This window comes from Cheilinus undulatus, linkage group 14, assembly GCF_018320785.1.
Source record: "Cheilinus undulatus linkage group 14, ASM1832078v1, whole genome shotgun sequence".
In the NCBI taxonomy this organism is placed as follows: domain Eukaryota; kingdom Metazoa; phylum Chordata; class Actinopteri; order Labriformes; family Labridae; genus Cheilinus; species Cheilinus undulatus.
In genome coordinates, this window is record NC_054878.1 from 31,093,308 (window position 1) to 31,119,779 (window position 26,472).

The 26,472-nt window shown below is 39.0% G+C and overlaps 1 protein-coding gene across 2 annotated transcripts in view; it reads right to left on the reverse strand.

Moving 5' to 3' along the window:
- Window positions 1-8,446: 8,446 nt before the first annotated feature.
- Window positions 8,447-26,472, reverse strand: part of LOC121521526 (glutamate receptor ionotropic, kainate 2-like) — a 136,361-nt gene continuing 118,335 nt past the window's right edge. For both annotated transcript variants that reach the window (XM_041805585.1, XM_041805584.1), the window contains exons 15-16: window positions 17,270-17,520; window positions 8,447-10,748 (exon numbers count right to left, since the gene is read on the reverse strand). In XM_041805585.1, coding sequence (XP_041661519.1) covers window positions 10,584-10,748; window positions 17,270-17,520 — 416 coding nt within the window. In that variant the 3' untranslated portion in view covers window positions 8,447-10,583. The remainder of the gene's footprint in view (window positions 10,749-17,269; window positions 17,521-26,472) is intronic.

Below are 26,472 nucleotides of genomic sequence, written 5' to 3' on the forward strand. Positions count from 1 at the left end.
TACGTAAAGTTAATATTTTGAAATCACAAACATTTAATGTGCTTAGTATTTTGATTTTGACAATAACACCAAACAGGAAATGTGGAAATAAAAATTTTAACTTATAGTATGAGTATGGGTAATGAAGACTTGTTGGAGCGGCCATCTGTGAATTTTTATGTGTCAGTATTAATTAATACTGAGGGACATTAATAACATCCTCTGCAATAAAGTCAAACATGCAATTAGCAAAAGTCAAATTACATCATGTTCCAAATCATTATGCAAATTGGATTTAAGTGTCATAAACATTCAATTTTTTATTATTCAATTAAACTCATGGATGGTATTGTGTCTCAGGGCTCTTAGGATCACTGAAATAATTCTCAGACACCTGTGATAATTAGTTTGCCAAGTGAGCCCAATTAAAGGAAAACTACTTAAGAAGGATGTTCCTCATTATTAAGCAGGCCACAGGTTTCAGCAACATGGGAAAGAAAAAGGATCTCTCTGCTGCCGAAAAGTGTCAAATAGTGCAATGCCTTGGACAAAGAATGAAAACATTAGACGTTTTATGAAAACTTAATCGTGATCATTGTACTGTGAAGAAATTTGTGGCTGATTCAGAGCACAGATGGGTTTGTGCAGATAAAGGCGTAATGAGGAAAGTTTCTGCCAGACAAATTCATTGGATTAAGAGAGCAGCTGCTAAAATGCCATTACAAAGCAAACAGGTATTTGAAGCTGCTGGTGCCTCTGGATCCTCCAGAGGCTTGCAGTCGTGCACAAACCTACTATTCGGTCTCCCCTAACCAATGTTCACAAGCAGAAACGCTTGCAGTGGGCCCAGAAATACATGAAGACTCATTTTCAAACAGTCTTATTTACTGATGAGTGCCATGCAACCCTGGATGGTCCAGATGGAGGAGTAGTGGATGGTTGGTGGATGGCCACCATGTCCCAACAAGGCTGCGACATCAGCAAGGAGGTGGCAGAGTCATCTTATGGGCCGTAATCACAAGGAGAGAGCTGGTAGGCCCCTTGGGTGTGAAAGGTGTGAAAATGACCTCAGCAAAGTATATAGAGTTTCTGACTGACCACTTTCTTCCATGGTATAAAAAGAAGAACCGTGCCTTCTGTAGAAAAATTATCTTCATGCATGGCAATGCACCATTTCATGCTGCAAAGAATACCTCTGTGTCATTGGCTGCTATGGGCATAAAAGGAGAGAAACTCATGGCGTGGCCTCCATCCTCCCCTGACCTCAACGTTGTTGAGAACCTCTGGCGCATCCTCAAGCTAAAGATCTATGAGGGTGGGAGGCAGTTCACTTAAAAACAGCAGCTCTGGGAGGATATTCTGACATCTTGCATAGAAATTCAAGCAGAAACTCTCCAAAAACTCACAAGCTCAATGGATGCAAGAATTGTTGAGGTGATATCAAAGAAGGGCTCCTATGTTAACATGGAACTTGGCCTGTTTTGATATTTTTGATTTAAACAGCTTTTGATTTCAGTAAATATGACCTCCTAATGCTGCAAATTCAACAAATGACCGTTTTCGGTTCTTTACAACCTATAAAATGTTTTGAAACTCTGTTCTGTGTGATAATTTGGAGCAGTGCATTTTGAGGTTTTTATTTTGGGAAAAAAATAGTAGCTATTTGGAGGTTTGTTCAATAAAATATGATTTATCTTCTAACAGTTGATGGCTTAAAAATTAAAATGACTGTCATTTGCATCGGCTATTTAGGAAAATCAGAGAAAAATATCATTTGCATAATAATTTGGAATGTGGTGTATTGTGTTAGTCAAACTAAAACTGGAATTTTAAAATGCATGTAATACATGTTGGTCTTACAGAGGTTGTACTAAAACAAACTGGTCAATGTCGGATGAGCTTACCCAAAATAATGCAAAGGAGATCCATCTTGTTTTGCATGTTATCATGCAGGGGCATGTTATCAACCATAATGAAGCTTTCATTGATACAGTGATTCTCCTGCAGTGCATGTATACTTGGAGAAGTACAGTAGTCCAGTTAAATTACTTACTGAGGCATAACTGTAGCTTGACTTGCAGGTAAATATGTAGCAAATACATTGCCTTGTGTATGGGGAAACTGCCATTTAAGGTAAAGCACCAGAGAGTCCATTTACAGTCACACTGAACACATGCTAGATCTAAAAATTATTTGTTGTCATTTTAGACAAAACTATGTTTTTCTCTGGAGAAGTTTGAGGAAAGGTCATGTAAATCTAAATAGCCTCCAAACATCGCATTAGATTCCCTCAACCTTATTCATCCAGCCCCGTCATTTTTCTGACAGAGCTGTCAAAGCCAACCGTCCTACTTACACGTAAAGCAAATAGAAATGAAAACATTGTCAGTGAAAAGACTCATGGGGTAACGGAGACGCCAGGAGCAGGGTGAATCACTTAGCAAGCTGTGCTCCTCCATTCTGCAGCTGCCACCCACCACAACACATCTGCCACTGGGAAGGGAAAAAAAAAACACCAGATAGAGACAGAAAACACATCCTAACAAATGGCAACACGACACAAAAGATCATTTTGTCAAATTGAAATTCATTTGCAGGGGAAGCAGGGTTTGTCCCCTTGGGTACATGTGTGGATGCAGAAACCTACATACAGGTGCAGACTCAGAAAAAAGTGCTCACGCTGGATGTATGAAAATTACAGTAAGACCATTCGATTTCTTTATACGAGGCTGATGGTACCTCCAATACCCCCCTGTGCTATCTCTATACAGACACATGCCGCTGCTGGGCGAGGTCCTAATGCGTACCAAATCACCACTTTTCAACCAACGACGCCCACCCGGCTCAACCCCTTTACTGCACCCCCTGCTTTTATTACATTTCCCCAGGATTTCATATTTTACACGCTGAACACCACAGAAAGGAGTCGAAGCTCATTTCTCGACCTGAAATGGCAACAGAAGGGGAGTCATCTACCGCAGGCTGAATATTGCACCAAAAATACTGCTGCTAGCTTTGTTGATATATGAACCACATGGTTACAAATCATTAAATTATTTACACACACTGTGCCAGGAATCAGGGATTTGCTGTTGGGAGGGTGGATAAAATGATAAATTATGGACTTTTTGCTTTTCTATTTTAATCAGTGAGTAAGTTTGCAGTCAGGGCGTATTAATTACTCTCATTTGAAACACCATTTAACAAAAAAATTATGCTATTTGCTTTTTCCTTGTTTTTATGTTTATACAAGTAATTAAACTCCTTTATCAGTTAAATCCAAGTCACAGTATACATGATGAATCATTTACTTATACTGTGGTGTTGTTTTATACACTGTTTCAGATCAGGCTTTACTGAACCAAGCCGTACATTGGTGAAAATGCAGCTATACACCCTAGTTAAAAGCAGCCAAATTTATGCAAATGTATTGACAGACTTATAGACTCAAAGGATTAATACATTCAGAACAGCTGTGAAAAAAATCCACCCCTGTTTAGTTTTAACAAACAAAAACAGAGTTGTTTGACCAAAATTGTTTTGTGAATTCCATTGCAAATGCTTTTCCTCTTGCAGACCACTACTGTGAGACGCTGCCTGTGACAGGATCGAAATACACGCTAAAACTTTCAAAATAAAATTTGATTAAACTTAGCGTTTAGGTAAGGCTTAAGGCAAGGGTTAGGATACCAAAAGTTAAAAGTCAAGAATCTGACCTACAAATCCTAATTGCAAAGTTTACAGCTGACTATAACAGTCTGATTACAGGAGAAAACCTTATCTTTCATGAAAGCTCTAACACAGCTAATGTAGCTGAGGCTAAAGCTAATGAAGCTACATTTGCTACATAAGCTACGTGGTTAAAATAGCTGAAGACTATACACATTTTACAGTTTCACAAATCTCCTTCACCCATATATCATCCATGCAACATAGCTATGTAGCTAACATAGCTAAAGCCAAAGAAGCTACATTAGCTTAGGGTACATTTTCTAAAGCTTACTTAGCTAAATAGGGAGTTACCAGAGTAGCTAACTTACCTATGTTTACATGAGCTACTTTTGCTAAAGCTAATGTAGCTATGTTTGCTTAAGCTATGTTTACCTTAAGCTACGTTTATCTTTAAGTAAAGCTAATGAATCTAAAGTGAGCCACTGATCATGTTACTACTTCTTTTGTTCAAGATTGATATGTTGAGTGTTTTTTGCCTTCATTAGAGAGACAGGAAAGTGGATAGAGCCAGCAACATGAATGAGAGAGCGGGGGATGACATGCAGACATGAACCCAGTTTGCTTGCGATTATCGGGCACAACCTTATCACTAGGCTTTCTGTGCTGCCATGTAACTACTTATAAAATAGGTTGATACATAATTTAATCCTGACTAGACCTCTGACCTTTATTTTCTGGGCTAGTGATGAGTGCACCATCTCACTTTCCCTGAGAGTGCTAGCTCAAGGCTTTCTGGCTAATGCAGCTTATAGTTGCAGCAGCAGCAAATGTAATTTCAGCTGCAGGGAAGAACGATCGATGAGAGGAGATAGAACTGAACAATCCACAGTGGATACCTGTTTCTCTTTGGGACTACTCCAACAAAACCATGATATTTGGATTTACTGTTTTAGCAGAGGTTACAGTTGAGATCATCAGTTTATGAAGACTAACATGCGACTGACGGTAAGACCCCATTTTCTTTTGTAATGTGTTATTTTAAGGTGGTGTCTAGTTAATGCATCACTGGTTAGTTATTTATTTAGATAATTTGCTCATGTTGTTTCAGTGTATATAGTGAAACTGGTTACTCATAGTTTTCATAATTCACATTATTTCACATTGACAAACTAAAGAATGGCTTTTGTCGTCATTTCCGAGGTCTGGTCATGGGTAATATTTGATAAGCAGGCTGTAAGAACAGGGTAACAAGAACTTAGGCTCATGTTCTACTGTGGTGGACTAGGATCAGGTTTGGACAGACACGTTTCATCATTTCTGCTTTAGCGCAGACTTAAAGCCATATCATGGTATTTCTGTTTTTTTATTGCTGTGAAATGCAGATTATTGGTCACATGGCTATCTAAAGTATACAGTATGTCCAGTAGTTGTTCTTATAAGCTGAAATTCTCAAGGACATTATAAGGTCATTGTTACATTATAAGGTCATTTTGGCCAGACAAAAAAGTCTAGCTAAACTCAGATACATCCTCTGGGATCAATAGCTCAGGTACAAAGTCTCAAGGTAATCCATCCTACTGTTGCTGAATGTTTAAGTCTGATGTAACTGGTGGTGGACCAACCGTTTTTCCCTATTAAGCAGTCCTGCTCATTGATTTGTGCCTTCGCACACAGTGACCTAATACAGTAAGAATAATAAGGGAATAAATAAAACAGCATAAATACTATGGCATAGTCCCTGACTGTAGACAAAGTCATAAAAACTCTCCTGACACATCTTTCTTTCAACCAGCTCTACTGTATATAATGACTTTACAAGAACATGCAGCGCTACTTGTTTAAAAGAAGAAATCAAAGTGGACTTACATAAATCTTAATGGGAATGTGAATTATTAAAAACCACGGGGAAATGAGCAGAGGAATACATTTCCTCCTTCACAGAACCTTCCTTGGCAGGTGCTCTTAGCCTACAATTTCTGTATGACGAACCAAAGTCACATTCAGAAAGCAATTTTCTGTCCACAACGCAATCTCGGCCATTAATTGCCTAATGAACAAGATGTTATCCAAGGATACCTTTCCAATGAGCACTTAGGAAAAGGAGGAAGAGGTTTTAATATGATGGAAATAAGTGTGACAGACTAAACGGTCCCCGCTGAATGCACTGACGCAGACTCTGACCTTGCCTGTCAATCTGGAGGGCAGACAGGGTGGCCGTTCATGTTGTGGCGGCAGGAACGGTTTTCATCATTACTCCCAGAAAACCTTGTCAGAAGCTGAGCCCTCTGACTGCCTGCCTGCCGCTGCCTGTGGGGGGGAAATAACAATAAACAATGAAAAATCAGAGAGGCAGAAGGCGTGGAGCAGTCTGGGGTGCTTTTTGTCAGGCCGTGCAGCCCACTGGGTATCATTCTGAATTCTATATACTTACGGTCATCTGGATTTCGTGTTCTCTGAGGGGCAGTTCAGAAAATCTGTGGTCAGAACACAAAATACACAGCCAGGCACATAGCCAGGTGGATACTGAGCAAGGCAGTCAGAAAAATAGCTGCTCAACACGCTCACAATGTTGATTTGATTAACAATTTAGCAATTACCTAATGCATTCCTTTGGATAATACAAATCAAGTCTTTGAGCGTTTAATCAATTAGACAAGGCTGACATTTCAGACATAATGCTCATTATTATGCTCAATGGCATCACTCTAAAATGAATTTCCAGAATGCTTCCTGTTTCCTGATCATTTGGTACCAAAAGACCATGAAAAAGTTGCAAGAATAATATACGGTCAGAGTACAATTATGACATTTTTAATGACATTATTTGTAAAACTTTGCATCAATGTGGATTTCCATGAGCTTATTTTCTGACAGGACAGCAAAGCTTTTGGAGTCGTTTCAAAGAAATGTTTCCAGGTATTCAATCACTTCAGCTGGCACCATGAGATAGAGATGCGAGGAAATGACAAGCAGCATTGGTAGAACGCCAATGAGTTTCAGGATTATGTCTTCTTCCCTGTCGATTATCATAATGCGGTCGTCTCAAATGAGTCATTAACTTTCCATTTGTGTACAGCCGAGATGTCATCGCTAGCTTTGGCCGTTGTGTGGCTGTTTGTTTTCTCTGAATTTCCAGGATTAACAAGGTCGAATGATGATGGAGCTAGTGTGGGAAGACTGGGAAGTGAAGACGTTACCTACCGTGTTTGCTTGTCATTTCTCAACATGTACAGAGAAAACAGAAAAAAGACGTGTCGTGGGGCCAAATGTGATAGCGTTGCTTTGTGATGGAGAACACATCTGGAGACAATTAGTGGATAAATGCTTAAATCCCCTCTAGGAGAGATGAGTTGAACTCTTGGCGTATGAACAAAATTGAGATATTGCCATGCTAACGCACATTATGGGTCTCAAAGGTGATGATTCCCACATCAGCTTTACTGCATCTGAACTCTACATACATTCACAAGTCAACCATCAGTGAGGTTTTATATGCATCTATAACTTCAGAAACTAAAATTCAGAAAAAAGGAGCTTCCTCAGAGCTTGAATCAAATCCCACAATCCATTTGGTTGATAGATTTGCCCAGTTGGACTGTTAGACGGTGAAAGTGTCCGTTAACTCTGAGAAATTAAGCAAGTTCTGAACCAAACATTGACATTGTAGAAATGTGACACTGGCACTGCATTTCACCACATTTCCATTTCATCATAAATTAAAACTGAAAGTTTGCTGTAAATGTGAAAAAGCAGAGAACAAAGTTGACTGAATATGAATTTAGATTGTTAGGAAGTTTTCTAGACTTTCAGGCGGGACTAAATGCCGGGCTCGATCACACACTGAGGTGTCAGGGCAGATTTGACAGTCAAGACTGACCTGTTTTCCTGCAGGTGGCCGGGTTTGCGATGCATGGAACAGACACATCCACCACATCCCAGAGCAGACATTCCTTTTTAAATTTTCATAACTTTGAAACTTGCTAATGCTCAGCCACTGCCTGTGCTCTAAATTGTAAAGGTATATTTAACAAACTTTATGTCACAGTTCAATATGTCATCAATATGTTGATTTTTTAATGAAAATTTGAATTATTTTCTTAATTAAGGAAATTGATTGGGAATAAAGGGGTTGTGTCCTTTTCATAGAATCTCAGGTAATTCATTTGTATGTTTTCAAGAATTTTCCATCATTTTCAGGGAATTTGGGGGAATGTAGCTGTGCATTTTTTGAGGATTTGGAGAGATATTTTGGGGAATTTTGCTTTAAAATTTAGGGAATTTTGGCCGACACACATCCAAAACAAAAGCTCAAAACCTAGCAGAAACCAGACCTTTGGGGCAACTGTGGAAATCCCTCTTGGTTGAAACTAATTCAAAGACAAGGCTGACCTTTTTAACCTTTCAGGTCCTCATTCCATCCATCCATTTTCTACACTTGCAGACCTGTCGCCAAATTTGAGCAAAAAATTGATGGTGGTGGAAATGACTCAAAATTTGACCAGAAAGTCATGGCCGGAGACCTTTTTCCAAATTTGAGCAAAAACAAACAAACAAAAAATATATATATCAACAGTCTTGAACATCACTCAAAATGTTACCAAAAATTCATGACCACGGCCCTGTTGCCAGGGAAACGACTTGAAATTTGACCAAAAAGTTATGAAGGCGGGACGTTGTCAACTTTGAGTGAAAAATCTATGATGGTGGATTTTTCACTCAAAGTTGACAACGTCCTGCCTTCATGACTTTTTGGTCAAATTTCTGGCTAGAGCCTATCCAACGGTGGGGTGCACCCTCGACTAGTCACCAGTCAATCACAGGGCTGAAACACACTCACACCTACGGGCAATTTAGAGTCATCAATTCACCTTACGGGAATGACCAAAATGCTTAGGGAGAACCCAAGCATGCAAACTGCACAAAAACGCCCAAGCTGGGCTGACAGAAACTTTCTTGCTGTGAGCCAATAGCACTAACCACTGTGCTGCCATGCGGCCCTTATCAGGTCCTACTTATCCCAAATAAGTGGGAGAAACTAAAAATGCATTTCCAACAAAAGCTCAGGTCTCAGGAAGTTAAACTGTAAAACCAGTATACCTCAAGTTTTTTTTTCATTGAATGAACACCACTGGGAAGTCACTACAAACAACATGGGTGTGGCCTTAAGTTATAATCAAACCATCTGATGATTTTATGTCAAGTCAGTTGGATGTGTATCACCTTAAATTTAAGAAGTCAGTGCCTAATCACGTGTATTTTATCTAAGCTATCATTATCTGCTGTAGTAAGTCTTCCTTTGGGCCTCACAAATCCATCAGTTGAGCCTTGCTTTTTCCAAAAAGAAGAAAAGCTGGACATGGAAAACCAAACTTTTAATCAAGACTTCTCTCCATTGGCATTACTAATATTTCTTAAATGTCCAAAGCCAAAGTGAAGCATCACTTGTAAAATTGCAAAACAAACAAAAAAGCAACACATTTTGAATCGACACCAAAGTATCACTGTATTGATTTTGAACATTTGTCAAGCTCTGACAGCTTAAACCCGCCCCATACTGGATCCAAGGCTTGTGGCTGGTGGAAACTTGCAGACTGAACTAGTCAAACTGTCTTCGTCATTTTCTTGCACTGAGTCATTTTTAACTTCTTCTGCAGTATTCGCCTTAGATAAGGCTTCAGGACTCGATTCTGTTCAAAGCCCACACCCTTCCCTGAAGGCCTGGTCTATCTTCAACAAAAGCAACAATGCTTTGCTCTACTACGTCTATCACAGTGACTCATCTTGGCTACTTGTTTTCAGTATGACTTTGCTGAAAAGACTATTCCAGTGTTGGGAATGAGTCACCATTTTTTCCGTCAATGAGCACCACTTAAACAGTTTTATTGTTTTAACCATCAAAAAAGCCACCACATTATCCCCAGATAGTACGCACAGCTGGCCCCACGATACCAACAGACAGACTGAATCCGTGAATGATGAGAAGAATGATCCCTACAGCAGAGTTTGAAGCCCGATCGCCAACAGGTGACGGATTTTTGAGGGCTGTGTTGGTATCTGCTACATATTTTGTCCACAAGAGGGGGGCTACCATGATACAAAGTACTACAAAACTTCTTGTTCTTGTACAAAAACAAACATTTTTGTAGAAATCCTGCATTTTTAAACAACAACTGATACAGACGGCGTTGTGAAGACAGACATGGAGAAGGACTTTGACAGTTTACGTTGTTTGTCGAGGCGTTCGAATGAACAGAACAGGCCTGGTAGAAAGTTCTTTACAATGGCAGAACTTTGGCACGAGAAAGGCGTTACAGAAGAAAACGATGAGTTATCGACAAGGTCAGCATAAATGATTCCAAACTAAACGTCACTTTTTTTTTTTTTTTTTTTACATCAGTTCATTATTAAACCATTTGGCACTGACTACCGCTCCCTTTTGTTGGTGAGATTATCATTGTTAAATCATTCAAAAGAAACTTAAGCCACTGAAGGGAGGGGAGGATGGGGTCACACATACATGGAGGTAAGACAAAAGGGCATTGACATCAACAGAAAAACTACATCAGGTGTTACTGTCACATTAAGAGTTTTCCCGTCTGCACAGGTGTCTGCATGTTCATGTGTGCATATATGTTTGTGTGTTATCTGTGTATAAGTCCACTTCTAGTATGGACCAGACGTATATTTTGTCCCGCTCTGATCTTCAAATGTACACGTTAAAGTCTCTCCCTTCTTATAGTGGCGGTCACAGTGAGGTGACACTGCTCAGGTATCTATATTTCCACAGGAAACATCCGTCTACATAAGCAAGTGGGTTCAAAAGAATCCTGTTCGGACTGCCAACCTCAGTCTGTGGTTAAGTCAGCATCGATTTTACCCTTGCCGCCCCTTCTGTGGTTTAAGTTGAAGGGGCAATTGTTTTTGCCCAGTGTTCATGCCATGGTTTCCTTTCCTGGGAGTCTCCTGTCGTTGAACGTGTGCATGTTAATGACCTCCTCCGTCTTGACGATAACGGGTGGCTGAGGCTTCTGTTTGAGGCGGCGTTGGCACTTCAGAGAGACGCGCAGCTCGTCCATCATGGCGCTGCAAAATGATCGCTGCGGAAGAAAACAGGAAGGAGGGAAGAGTTATGGCAGGCGGCGTGCTGTTAGTAAAAAAACATCCAGACAATGCAGATCTGAGGCACTGTTATTACTTTACTGGGGATACTGTATTATTCAGTGTAAGAAAACAAAGCATTTCCATGATTGCTTGCTTTTATTTCACTGTTTTCTTTTATTCGCCTCTATTTGTTTCAGGCAACACTACATGGCCAAAAATATGTGTGAAAACCAAACATTACATCCATGTTGAACATGACAAAAAACCATAAAAAGATTTTAAGATCAAGACTTCATGTATTTGTCATTTTTTCTGTTTCTGCAACATAAAAAGACAAAAGGCTGTTTTTCTAGCCCCCTAGCAGTGTGACAGAAAGACAAAAAGAACTACAAAGGAATAAAAACCCCAACAAATACTCTAAAAGAACTCAAAACCTCAAGTTCTCATAAATATGTTGATATGCTTGAAGACAGATTGCCCACATGTTAATAATTGATGCCCATACTCTTCTATGTTGGTGATGATGGACAGGCCTGCCCACAGACTTGGCAGGGCCCCTGAAAAACCAGTTAATGGGCCCTTCCTAGCTGTGATTTATTGATATTATCAATATATCATTAGCATTGGTGCTAATGGCTAACAATTACTTCATTTTGGAGCTGAAAAGTGTGTCAAGTTATTATGGGGTTCTGATTAAATTATTTACCCATGACACCTTTGAACCCCTATAAATCACTGTTTCAAGCTATTTCGCCACATTTGTTTCAGTTTTTGCCATTTTTGTGTTACTTCTAACCCTTTTCACCACTCTAGCTTTCCATTTCTTGCCACTTTAAACCCATTCTTGCTATTTTTATCCACTTTTAACCATTTTTATCACCCATTTTTGCTACTACGGCATTATAGATGAGGAAAATTATCATCTCAGTTCTAAGAAATTACTTGCTACAATACCACCACAGTATTACCAGGGATGGGTTAGGGTTAGAGGGTTAGGGCAAGAGGCTCAAAGTTAGAGTAAAACACCACCAAATAACCAGAGAACTGCCACAGTATTACAGGGGTAAGGGGTTAGGGTGTAATGGTCCTGGTTAGGGTAAAGTACAACCTCATTACCCAAGAAGTGCAACAATATTATGAAGGTTAGGGTAAGGGTAGAATGCCACCTAATTACCAGAGAACTGCCACAGTAAACATAAAGGAAAATTGCAGTGGATGAGAACCTTGTAAATGATATATATAAAATGAGTGATTCTTGATTAAGAAACAAAATTATTATTATTTCTTAGGTAATCAGTAATGAAAAACCATTTGAGTATTTTCAACTTGTGCGGTCTCAAAGTGTGCTACACAAATCCTCCTGTAGTCATACGACTGTAGTATGTTTTTATCAATACATTTTGACTAGAATGATTTGAGATTTTTCACATTTTTTAGGGGTGCTGTGACAGAAGAAGGATGAGAACAGCTGTATAAAAAGCAGGGGTGGAAAGTAACTAACCACATTAACTCAAGTTACTGTAACTGAGTAGCTTTTGTGTGTACTTACTTTTTACTTTTACTTGAGTAGATTTACAGATTACTACTTTTACTTCTATTTAAGTAAATTTTATCCAAAGTAACCTTACTTTTATTTGAGTACAATAGTCTCGTACTCTTTCCACCTCTGATAAAAAGTTGATAAAAAACAGCTTATTTCTTCTTTGACTTTCAGGTGACCACTTGTAACTGAAACCTTTTCATTGCTTTAGTCTCAGCGGTTTTTGTTGTGATTGCAATTTTCTCGCAAAAAAAAAACGATCTGAACAAGATTTGTATTTTGATTTTTAACAGTCCCTGTGAGCCTGGCCCTTCAAACTCCAAACCCATTTCTCTGAAGCATCATTTAAGGTTATATAAGCCTTTTTTTGGATTTAAAATCTCCTCCATTGCCAGGTAAGACAATTAAGGACAGCTTTTACAAGCTATGTAGCACTCCTCACGATGAGTTCTGTGATCCTCACACTAAAAAATATTGCTGAAGTGCCTCTGTAAAATTCAATGTGTCTGATAAAGCCGTAAGTGGAATCATTAAGCTAAAAGCTTAGAGTTTCAACATTTGCCAGACTAAATGAGGTCCAGCTTCTTGTGTTGATTCTTAAATAATGTTTTCTGTGTAACAAACGTCCATTTAAAGGTCTAATGTGTCCTAGATTTTCCTTTTTTCCAGCTTTACCAGCACACAGCGGTGTGAATGCTGTTTCAAAGCCTTGTGCTGTGATCAAAGAGAATCACTGAATACTCATCCTGATCGAAAAACAGAGAATGTAAAGATATTGAATAAAGGAGAGAATATCCACTCCTGGGCAGATTAAATCCAAAAATGTTGGTGTGGTACCTTCTTTGAAAACATCAATCACACTCACACAATGACATGTGTTATATAACTCCCACAATAAGAGCCTGTGTTGTTCCTGCATTATGTATGTGCTGTGAAATCCTATAAAACGTCAATACGATGGTGCACCAATGTTGCCAAGATGAATTCCCATACATTCACTTTGTGATTATGCAAAATGTAATTCTCATTCTTCGAGGGTGTAGGAGGAGAGGAGACGTAAGAGAGGAGGGAGAGCGGTAAAGTACCAAGCTATTATTTTTCCGTTTTGTGCGCGAGCGTAGGTGTGCGAGATGGATATCTGTAGGTGGCTCATGCGCCAGGTGTTTTTGTTTTTTTTCCCCCCGTATTTACATTTATTTTCCTGCCGTATGAATGAGATATTTTGTACGCTCGCTGAGATGAGTGATTACAAACAAAGAAAAGGGGCAGGAGGGCTGAGAGGGAAAGAAAATGGTGAAAAACAATAAGGGAGGGACATAGATTAGAGTGATGGAGGAATGAAGGGGGGAGAAAGCCGGGGATGTGAGGGTGTTGGAGGTTGGCAGAGGAGGAAAATAGAGAAGGAGAGGCTTGTTGTCAGCATGTAAATTACTAGCACCTTGGCAGCCTAGAGACCGTGGCATTTGCAAATTATCTGAATATTGTGACCCAGCTCTTGCGGCTCTTGATTAATGATAGCTAAGATGTGGTCTGAAACATATGCACACTGTGAAAAAAAGCCCCAAAAACTAATTACTATTGCAATAAAGTAACACACTGCGGCGCTGTGCTAATTTTGTAGGTGTAAATAATTAAAACAGGCTATCAAAAGGACTTTCACAATTATCTGGAAACATCATTGTACAAGTTAAAGTGCACTAAAATACACACGCCACACTGTGTGATGAATCGTGAACTCAGTCCTAAAATAGAGTGCGGATGGAGGAGTCGGCATTAGATTCAGCCCCTTGCTAGAAAGAAACAGAGCCAGAGTGAGGAGGAAAGAGCGGCTGTGTTGTGTACAAGCTGAAACTAAAGTAGCTGCATTTCATCCTTCTGAGAGAGTTTTGGTCTCTTTAAATATCTCAGAATATGAAACCCATTTCCACACAGTCCTCCCTTCTAAATCAGACATCAATGAAAAAATAAATACTCAGATGTGAGATTTCAAGGGTAAAACGTGGAAATTCATGCTGAAATGTCTGAACCAATTAAAAAATGACTACCTCTATGACATTTTTTTCTTAGCATATTATTGTACTATATATACAATATACTTTGTTACTTTCTTATTTGGTCCATTTTCCTTTTAAAGTCCCTATTTTATTCTTTTATTATCTTTAATTGCAGGGCTTTATGTTTTTAAAGCACTTTGTAACACTGGTTTTCATCAGACTCCTCAAAAACACTGTGGCCACACTAGACATTTTCAAGTCAAGTGGGAAAACGCTGATCATCTCTGTTAATTACTTCTGATTTTAAAATGAGGACTTTATTTATTAAAACTGGTCTTTAAGAGAAACATTTATCGCATCTGGCTGGGTTGGTTGATGGTGTCCTTCTAGCAAGACTAAAGTACTATTCATATAGGACTAGTATTTACTGTACACTTCTGATAATTTGTGAAATACCCCCCTGATGCCAGTGTTTGGTGTGGTGTATTTGCTTGGGATAAGTGAAGTCTGTAATGTACTTGAATTTACAGACATTCTTAAAGGGGAAACATGACAGTGAAGTATGGCTGCAGCACTGAAAATGCACAGTGAATTTTTATTTCTAAAGGTCATACCAAAAAAAGCAATGTTATGCATGATTCCACAGTTTGCAACATACAACATGCGTTCAAGTGTCATTCCCTTCTCTGTATATTCTAACATTTTTAGATCAGAAGCAGACTGTCTATGACTGATGAACTTGTGAAATATTCCTCTAACTAACTCATTATGCGTCGAGATTGTGCAAGTCACCTGACCACTGAATCTTGAGCGACACATTTCTGATCATAAATTGTGTATAATGCATGGCTAAATAATCCTGTCTTAAGGTAAGAGGAGAATTTGTTGTTAAATGTGTCATTAAAACAAAGTACTGTTAGGTTAGAAACAGCTCCAGCTGTGTGTAGCACATTTACGTTCACATGGACATGTGTCTGTCTGCCTGTCTCAATCTGGACTGCATAACATCAGACTGAAAACATCCTTTATCTGACTTAAACCATAGGCAACAGCCTGCTTTTTGACTGTTCAGATTTGTGCTCATTGGGGAGCGAAACTTTGTTAAAATTGACCACGATGTGACAAAATATTAGCCACAATTTCGCACAACAAAATAACATTGCTCGTGTGAAAGCTGAGAGCTTATATTGACTCTCTACATGCTCCAATTAAAACAATGTTCTGTGAATTATTAGCATGAAAAACACTCCACCAAACCAAGGTTACTATAGTTAACTAAAACCAACAAAATAACTAAAACTAAAATTTGAAAATAATTTTAGTCAACTGAAACTAAGTCAGAACTACGCTTTACCAAAAAAACGAAAACTAACTAAAACTGTATTGTGCATAAAACTAACTAAAATAAAATAAAAATAGAGACAAAACACCTTAAGTTTTAGTCTTTGACACAACCATACTTACTGGCAGCTACACCCAAGTCTGGGGAGTGTAAAATTGCCTGATTTGATTGGTTAAGACTTCACAGAGTGGTAGTTTTATGCCGTGACTTGTATTCAATCCAAACATCTTTAAATAAATAAAATGACAAGTGAAGAGTAGCCTGTTTGAATGTGTTTTTAAAAATGTGTAACATTCACTCGACCCCAACATGTAACCAAAAAAATAACTAAAACTAATAAAAACTAAACCAAAAAAAAAAAGGATTTTTGCAAGATAAAAACTAAACTAAACCAAAAAAAAAAAAAAAGCAGAGTAAAAATGAATTAAAACTAAACTGAAATTGAACACAGAAAGTGAAACTAAATAAAAATACAAACCAATGAAAAACCCCAAACTATTATAACCTTGCACCAAACTCTAGACAGCAGGGGGATTTCTATGCTAGTGCTACAGCCAGTTTCTCTGCTTGTGTTTGTACAGCTCACAACTGCAACTGAAGCCAAGCGTTTAATGTTGGAGCTGATAAATATTGAGCTGTAGCTTTTGCAAAGAAGAAAAGAGAGAAGACATTGGATGAGATGGACTGTATGGCTGCTCAATTAGATGAGGCAGAGGATGGGAATGTTCTGTGTGTTCAACCACTGAGAGATGTAGATGAGGAAATGAACCTCTGATATTTTCAGATGTGTGCGATGAGATTTGATGAATTTGTTTGTCATCTGCAGCCATCTATCTCACTCTAGAAGTACACACAACATGCCTGTGGACATTAACTGTGAGATTGACAGTCCCCCTATGCTACCCAGCGGACAAATCACAGTGCTCTGACTGTGTCGTTTTGACGTGTGGTTACATTTTTGAGATGCACGTCAGGCACATGCCTAAGCTTCTGCATCATTTGGTTCAGAGCTACGCAGAAACTACACAATAGAGTATCAATCAGGGTTAACCCTAGGAGATTTTCAATTAATCCTCATATAATTTTGTATTGGTATGAGATGAAGATAAAGTTCGCAGTCCTCCTTTTTCACTAATGTCACTTTATATTTAAGCAGACAGTAATTTGAGGCAGTCAGGGCTAGAAGAATAAAGTGCACTATCTATCAAACACAGAACAAAATTCTCTTTATTATTATTCCTCTTCAGTAGCTCAGCTAGGAAACACTGTCCAAGTGTATTAATTGAAGAAGTTAAATTATTAGAAATTAAATTAGTTTTGGCTAACTCTTCTTAGCTTCAGCTTATGGGATCTCCTCACAGCCAGCATGGACTTGAGGAACAATTACAGAAATGAATGAGTCATGTTCTTTCTGCTTTGTGAGGGTTGTTTTAAATGGGTGAAGTATAAATCCATCCAGCTTATTCTATTTCTTTTTAAAGCACTTACTGCTGAATTTATAAAGACAGAACAGAGATGGGGATATGCTGATGAAGGACAGACATAACTCCATAAAATCCCTTTGAAATAATAAAAGACAAACAAAGGTGAAAGAAAAGACAATGTTTACAGTTTAAAATGCACAAAAAAAGGCTCTAGTACCTTCTCCAGCTGGGCGTTCTGCTTGGACTTATACAGGACCTCCCCCACAGCCACAAACACCGACAGCACCAGTCCTGCAGCCAGCACGATGAAGATACCGCCAATGTTCTGCACCCCCAGAGCGCTGGCCTCTTTGCTCTCCTCCTCGGGACAGCCGTTCCCTCTCCACCACTTCTCCTTCATCATGTGCAGCTTCCCTTCCTCCTGCAGCTGCAGAATGGCTATTGTGATCTTGTCTCTGTACGGAGAGCCTGCAGGGAGAGGAAACACAACAGGGGACAAATGAACAGGGATAATAGCCAGAAATGAAACACCCTGATTATTCCTTTGCAAAGTCATTGAGGAGCGGTTATATATAACCAGCAAAATGCCCATGTGATCATATAACCTGTCATGTTATTGTTGGCTGCTTAGATGGAGTTTTTTGTAAGTCCTTCTTCAAATCCCACTAATCCCTATATTCTCGGAGTGATTCCAAAATACTCACTCCTATCTGCAGTGTGTGAATTATAATGCACAGAGAGTTGGCAACAAAGGCTTGGCTTTGTGTGCAGAGCTGCTGTTGGTTTTGATGAATTAGCTGGCGTGTGCAGAAACTTACATACGCATAAATGGTGTGTATAAACCCAAAAACATGGGGAAGCAGTGGGGTGTTTGTTACATGTGTGCTTGTGTGTGTTAAGATGGGGTTGCTCTTGGTTTTTAAAATGCATTTTAATGGCATGAATTTCAAAAAGAAAGAGTGCCTATGAAAAGTATTCAACCCATTGGCTGTTTTACCCTTTAATTGATTTTATCAATCAATCATGGTCAATATAATTTGGCTTTTTGAGATAAAAAAAAGCTTTTTTTATGTCAAAGTGAAAACAGATTTCTACTAAGTAATGTCATTTACACACAATTATGTAATGTCAAATAAGTGTTTAGTCAGTGTTTAGTAGATGCACCTTTGGCTGCAATCACAGCACTGAGTCTGTATGGATAGGTCTCAGTCAGGCTTGCACATCTGGACACTGTGATTTTACTCAATTCTTCTCTGTAAAACCACCCGAACAGCCCGTTTCAAGTCTAGCCGCGTGGATTTCCTCCAGGATTTTCCTACATCTAGCCACATTCATTTTACCCTCTACCTTTACAAGCCTTGCAAGGTCAGCTGCTGAGAAGCATCCCCACACCATGATGCTGCCACCACTGTGCTTCACAGTGGGGATGGTGTGTTTGATGTGCAGTGTTTGCTGTCTACCTAACATAAGGTCTTGCCTGATGGCCACAAAGCACCATTTTGGTCTCATCAGGCCAAAGTACTTTCTTTCACTTGAACATGGAGTTTCCCACATCCTTTATGGAGACTAGTAGAGATTTAATGAGTTTTCTCCAACAGTGCCTTTCTCTTTACCACTCTCCCATAAGGCTTTGACTGGTGAAGAACCCTGGGAACAGTTGTAGTATGCAGAGTCTCTCCCAGCTTGTAACTCCTTCAGAGTAGTCAAAGGTGACTTGTTGGACTCTCTCACTAGTCTCCTTCTTTCACGGTCACTTAGTTTATTGGGACGGTCTGTTCGAGGCAGATTTACACATGAGCCATATTCCCTCCATTTCTTGATGACTGATTTAATTAAACTCCAGGGGATGTTCAGTGCCTTGGATTATATTGTATCCATCCATTCAATAGTAATTTATCTGAGTTGCTTGGAGTGTTCTTTTGTCTTCATGGTGTAATGGTAGCCAGGAATACTGCTGAGCCAGTGACTGGACTTTCAAGACACTGGTGTCTTAATACTACAATCACTGCACTCAGGTAATCCCTGTTTGACTAATTATAAGACTACTATCACCAATTGGCTGGACCTCTGTTTAACTAGATCAGACACTTTAAAGGGGGTGGATATTTATGTAGTCACTCATTTCACCTGACATTTTTTTTTGTTTAATTGACATTACTTTGTTGAAATCTGTTTTCACTTTGACATTTAAGAGTTTTTTGTAGTTTCTTCAGTGGTGAATACTATTCATAGGCACTGTAATTATTAAAAGGGACCAAATCTAGATAAACAAGCTGCTGTTTTATGCTTTTATTTGCTGCTAAATGAGTGAAAACAGGCAGATAATTGGAAGGAAGGCTTACATTACATTTGTGTTTGGCTTTATATTGTGTATTTGGGAAAGGCTGCCCTCCCTTGTGTTTGTATGCATATTAATAGCATGATTAGTCAAAGGGCCCAAATCCAAACATGCTTCCATATGACATAAATGATGTATGTAAACACGTAAAACAACAGAGCCCGGCGGGGTGTATATTACATGCATGATTGGGATTATATATGTGTGTTTATGAGATATGGTTGCTCTATCTGGTGTGCTTTTCTGCATTTTAATGTCATGAGTAAAAGGACCCAAATCCAGACAGTGGGATGGGGGCCAGAATTAGTGACAAGGCATTAAAGCGCAGCGGGTGCTGGTGTGATCAAAGGAGGAGTAATCGTTTCAGAGTACCCGACTGGGGTCGTGTTCCTCTCCCATCCACAGTAAGTGTGACACAACACACGGCCAGTGCGTACACTGTGTCCCAACCAGGCCACGGAAGATTAATACTCACAGTGAGCGTTCATGTTTCATTTATAAACTGCTTTAAAAGCTTGTTAGTGTATTTATGTGATTAGAGAGCGAATACATGCTGAAGCCTGGTTTCCATTTCAGGCTTTTTGGCTTATTTGCTTATTCGGAGTGACTTTAAAGGGATGAAACAGTTGCAGAATGCTTAATTTTTCTGATTCTAAAAGCAGACGTCATTTTTATTAACATGTAGGAACAGTTTGTGCTTAAACTCTGAGGGAAGATCAACAAAACATGGCCCCAGGTAGCATCACTTTGTCTGGTGCTCTCATACAGTTTTGCCTGTCAGCCCCTTTAGTTGATTTCCTCTCCGTCTCATCTATCATTTATGTGCTGCCATCCATCATCCTTTCATCTCTATGTCTCGATGTATTTAGGCTGACAAAGGGGACATTAATATAAAACCTGAAAATTACACAAAGTGTCCCGGTATTTTTTGGTGAACAGCACATCACTGCTTTCTTCTTTGATCATAAACAGCTTTGTGCTTTTCTGAGTGCATTCATGAGTGCTTTTCTTCTGAGAAAACCAAATGCATACTAAGAGCCTTTCATTCTGTGCATGTACAGTAGCAATGCGCTCTGAATACGCAGTTGTGTACATGCATGTGCTGCGTGCATGTGAAAAGCATATGCTTGCTTCATTTGAAGATGAGGGATCTATCAAGTATGCGAGTCCCCTGATTCCAGCTCCCCTCATATTTCAAATGATTAATGATGGCCTAACAAAGCAGTCCTTGGATAAATGCTAATAGGATGGGTCCTCAGAGAGGAGAATATGGAGAGCGGGGCCCGGGCGGATGGTAAAACGCTGTGCTTGACACACTGCGCATACACAACTACCTGACAGATGTTCAACACCAGAGGACATCCATCACTCCTGCCCTGTCTGGCCCCAAGTATTAACGTGATCTCAGTTTAAGTCGATAGCTTTAAATGACGCATTTCCGTTTTTGGGGAACTGGATGTGTGAAAAAGCGACAGGCGCTAAAAGGTTAAGACTTATTATGCAGCTTGATCGCGTTTATTGCTGTAACAGCCCTACTGGGAATGATCTGCTAAACAGTGTTGAGCATGAAAAAAGTTAAAGGCTGGAAGTGAATGTGAAGAATTATGTCTTCATCATTAGAGGAGAGCACATATTCAGAGCTTTTACTTCAGTAAAAGTACTAACACTGCACTCTAACAATTATGTTCAAAGGTACAATATGTACATTTTTTACATTAATAAAAATGATTAAACCTAGTATCTAATTCTTAGTTTCAGAGCGGCAACAGTCTTTTTCATGTCATGATGTCTACCATGAGAGAGACACCACAAAACATTGGACACATTAGATTTCACCCCAAAGACGACTAAATAGGTAAGTGTTGTTTCTTACTCATGTTTTGTGCTCCTGCAGCATGATAGTATTTGCACATTCTGTCACCCAAGCTCTCCCATAAAATCTGACATTATGACCCTACCCTACATATAATATGTATATAATGTTATGTTTTATACTGTTATTTTTTTACAAACAAATTTCTAAGAAAATCTTTTAAAATTCCAGGAGAGTCTGCCCCTAAAATCTCCTTAAGTTTCCTGGACACATACACCTCACAGTGGGAGGGACTGTCGCTGATGGATAGGAGAAAGGAGGGGCCACAGGAGGTGACAGACAAAGCAACAGAGTCAAACCGTAGAATTACAGTTTTTACATTTTATAAATACTAAACTGAATTGGACGTATTCACTGTATTGATGTATGAGTGGTAAAGAACAAAAACTTTGAGGCAACCTGGCTACACACATGACGATTACACAGGTTGCTCACAGGCCGTGTGACTCAGATTAGTTAAATGTTATCTCATGGCACATTTTAGAAATGTGAGATGCAAATGATGTCGCTTTCATCCACTAGCATAAGAGGATTTTCCTGAATATTTTCTGACTTGTTCTCACATTTTCTCACTCCTACATGTTTTATTTCTAAAAGGGCTGGAAATAAACTTTAGGTGAAGTTGTGTAAAAAGAAAAACATGCAGGGCATTCTGAAACTTTTTTCCAAGTTGTAAAAGTTGATCAACTATTATTTGTACCCATGAATTTATTGGTTAGAAGAATTTTACTGCTGGAGTTACTTTACATCAATGATATTTTCTTTGCTACAAAAATTCAAAGATTCATCTGCTGATTATTTTCTTGGTAATCTGATTGTTTCAACTTTGTAAAAAAAGTTACCTGGACACGCCAGCAGGACTGTTTTATATATCCATTGCATGGATCTAGTTCACATTCATCTGGGAAAACTCCCATAGAAAGTGTTTGGGAAACAGGACTTAAAAAAAATAAACTCAGAAGGTGATTGGATGATTATTCTGTCTGTCACATTCATGACGGCCAATAAAAAAAAGCAGTAGGCATGCACAGCTCTAGTAGCAGCCTGAGCTCTACAGGCAACATGACAAATTATCCTGACCTTAAATCCCTCAAAAGATATCAAAATAATTACAAGGAAATGCAAAAATTTCCCAGATCAATGGGACATGAAAGCTTCTGTCTGTTTTACCTGAAAAATGACTCAGGGAATCATTATTGCTGTCAGTTAACTTTAAGTACTCCATATGCTTTGTTTATAAAAGTCTCAATGTGTGAAGTTAACAGGAGCTGACAGATATCTGTGATGGAGTGGAAGATTAAAGCAGCATGAAATAGGAAATGATAAAAGACGCTTAGATTTATTCCACAGAACAGTAATCACATAAATCTACTTAATAACATCTCGTTTTTCCTGAAGACGTTGTGGTCAAAGAAACAAGGAGAAAACCACAAGATAAAAAGGTCCTTACTCTTCAGGAAAGACTTCTGCAATGAAAACAGATCTTACTTTGAATTAATGAAGCAATCAACTATCTCAAGCCTTCTTCTATTGCATTAGAAACATTTTAGAGGCTGTGATCAGCGTAATTTCTGAAATACTGAGCAATGAACACCAGAATTAAAGCCTGAAATGACTTAGTGAGCTGCAATAACTTTTAAAGAGGACATTTGTAATCATCATTTTTCATGCAATAGAATATTCGACCACTTATCACTGAATTAAAGTGATTTGAGAATATTTTGCGGCCATATATTTGATGCACTCTATCACCACATGAATGGAAATAGACCTGAAATACATCCTGGGTCTGCGTGGCCATCTCAAGGGCATAAGTGGAAGTACTCGTGCACTTATGGAGCCACAGAGGGACTATATTTCACTGCATCACCTCAGCTTTGTTACAGCCGCGGCAATCACGGCATCCCTGCAGATCTATAACTGCCCCACACTCATCAGCGGGGGCCGCGTCCAGATGTGGATGGCCGGAATGAATCCTCCGTATTTTGATGGCCCTCGTATCGCTGGTGATGGATGCAGCGATTACAGATGGCTGCAGTGCTCTCTGTGGCCTTGTCATAAACGCTTTACCCCCGGTGACATTCGGACGGGAACAATCACTAAGTTTTCTAGGGGACCAGGGCGTGAGCTGCAGGGCAATTAACCCTGGTTAAATTTCATACATGTTACAAATGAATTATGATCTAGTCTGAATGCTTATAAATCTTTTTTTCTTTTTGTTTTTCTTTAAAAACTCCTACAAGACACAAACATGGATGTACAACTTTTGGGTTTGCATTTTCATACTTGACAGACGTTTTTAAAATTTCATAGATCCCTACAGCCATGTCTCTATTGTTTACATCTGTGCACAGCTGGTTGTGCATGCTGGATAGAATTACAGAGGAGCAGAAAAGGACGCAGAGACTGAGTTAAGTGTAAGGAGAGGAACAGACAGTACCATCCGTACCATCTTTAATTAGGGGGAATGTTAGATCTCTCCCTAACAGGCCGGAGGAGAACATGGCGCTCACCTGGCTGCAAAGGAAGTACTAGGAGTACTCAGCCTGGACAAGCTTATAACTCTGTATACGATCTCTTGTCCTCACTGTCTCTCACTGTCTCCCCTTTCTCTCTGTAAGCAAGAGGTTTTTCAGCTAAATGTAACTCAGGAATACATTTTTAATGTTTAAAATATTATTTTTGAAGACTTAACCCCTGAGACAACCCTTGTAAAAAAAAAAATTACATACTGCCTGTTAAATAAAGACAGACGCTATAAGACGGTTTGTGAAATTTCATCCCTGTTTGATAATCCACAGTCAACTGTAAGTGATATCAGAAAGTGGAAGCATTTGGGAACAACAGCAACTCAGCCACTTAGTGAAAGTCCAGTAAAGCAGACCGACAGTGGACTGTAGAGTTGTGGAAAAATTTTCTATGGAGTGACGAATCACATTTCTCTGTTTGGCAGTCAGATGGGTGAGTCTGGCTTTGGCCTGTGCCTGGAGAACATTACCTGCCTGACAGCACTGCACCAACTGTGGAGTTTGGTGGAGGAAGGATACTGGTATGGGGCTGTTTTTCAGGGTTTTGGTTAGGCCCCTTATCTCCAGTGAAGGACAACCTTAATGCTTCAGCATACCAAGACATTTTGGACAATTCTATGCTTCCAACTTTGTGGAAACAGTTTGAAAAAGGTCCTTTTCTATTCCAACATGACTGTGCTCCAGTGCCTGAGCAACAGTGTTAATTTTTGTCGGCTTAAACTATGGCTAAAAATGTTTGTTGACATGGCAAAAACTAGACTAAAACTAACAAAAACAGATTTGGGATGACTAAAACTGACAAAAAGTAAGTTTCGTTTTTGTCAAGATGACTAAAACTAGACTAAAACGTCCTGAAAAATGAAGCCAATGTGGAAATGCAAAAAATTGCAATAGTGTCCACTTGAGGCTGGCTGCAGGAGCTCACGGCTGTGACACGCCGTGAATAGGCAGTGTTTGATACTATGACAATGAGTGAATGACGTGAACACCATAATGTATGAACAGCCCCATGGCCAGCCCACTGTAGCCTAAAACATCCTCTGTAAGACAAATTGTCCCACTGTTACTGGGCCTTTAATGTAAAACTCAAGTCATTTTTTTATGTAACATTTAATTTTTTCTTCACAACCATCTATCAAATTATCTCATGACCCCCACAGAGGTTGGTAGAAGTGCTGAGAGAAAGACTAAAACTGTCATCATAGCGTTAGTCTCTGTTGATTTGTTTGTCATTTCTCTGCCATCCTATTTATCCCGTGTCTTGCCTCCTGATAGCACCCTTCAGTCTGACAAGTACAGTCTCTTACTGTGAGGTTGATCTTTTCAAATCAGAGGGGCCCATGGAGGTCAGAAAAATCATGGTCCATTGTAAAGTTAATCAGTGATAACCATATTTTATATCTAACCTAAATGTAAACCTATTTTCTTAAAACAGAATGACCTTTGTATTTCTAATGTTAAGAGCGTGGATGGGCACATTGAACTAGACCATTTGGAAAGTTATGTTAGACTTCATAGCTAAGCCATTATGTGCACAAACATCAGGATAAACAGGTGTAGAAAGTGGCAAAAACTGTCAGAAGTAAGAGGTAAAAATTTGTGAAAGGTTGGCAAAAATTGGTCTTAAGTAGAAAAATGTGGCTTAAAATGGCAGAAAAAAATGGGCTAAAAGTGTCAAGAATTTGCGGGAAAATGGTGAAAAGCAGTTAAAAGGTGGCAAAAATAGTTTAAAAGTGGCAAAATTTGAGGAAATAAGGGGTGAAAAGTGGTTAAAGGGTGGCAAAAAATTGGTAAGAAGTGGAAAAAAGAGGTTAAAAGAGGCAAAAAAGGGATAAGCGGCAAATATTTTTATTGTAACTGTGCTTTTTTAATCTCTAAATTTAACAACTGATATGTTTTAATGATTGTACACATTTTTAAGAAAATTTAGTCTTTTCTATTCTGTTATTTATTGTTATACAACACAAATGTTTTGAGTGTTGACTGACTGCTGCCAACGAGATTTTGTTGTATTGTCTCAACAGTGCAATGATAATTAAGCTTTTTTCTTTTTCTTTGTGGGTTAAAGAGTGGAAAATCTGACAAAATTGGTTTAAAAAATGGGTTAAAATGGGGCATAATTGGGCCATTAAGTGGCAAAGGGGTTTGAGGTGGCAAAAACACTGGCTAAAAAGACAAAAATTGGTAGTAAAAAGGGCAAAAAGCAGTTAAAAAGTGGCAAAAATGGGTGAAAAATATCAAAAAGGGGCAAAAATCATCAGCTTAAGTAGTGAAAAGGATTTAAGTATAAAATAGTCCAAAGTGGCAAAAAATGATGTAATGTGGAAACAAATGTGGCAAAATAAATGGAAACAGTGATGAAAAGAGGTTAAAAAGTGGCATGAATAAATAATGCGAATATCAAAACCAAATAATAACTCCAGAATGAAGTAATTGCTAGTCAGGATGCTAGTACCAATGCTACTGATCCAACGCACATGCATTGATACTATTAACACATCACATCTGGGGAGACCCATTCACCAGGTTTCTCAGGGCCCCGGCCAATTCTGTGGGCAGGCCTCCATTTGTTTGAACAGGCAATTCAGGACAATTTAAGGAGCAGACTGTCCTGAAATTGTCAGCAGTGCATGCAGGAAGACATTAAAATGAAGGAATCTGAGCCTCTGATGGTTTAAGCT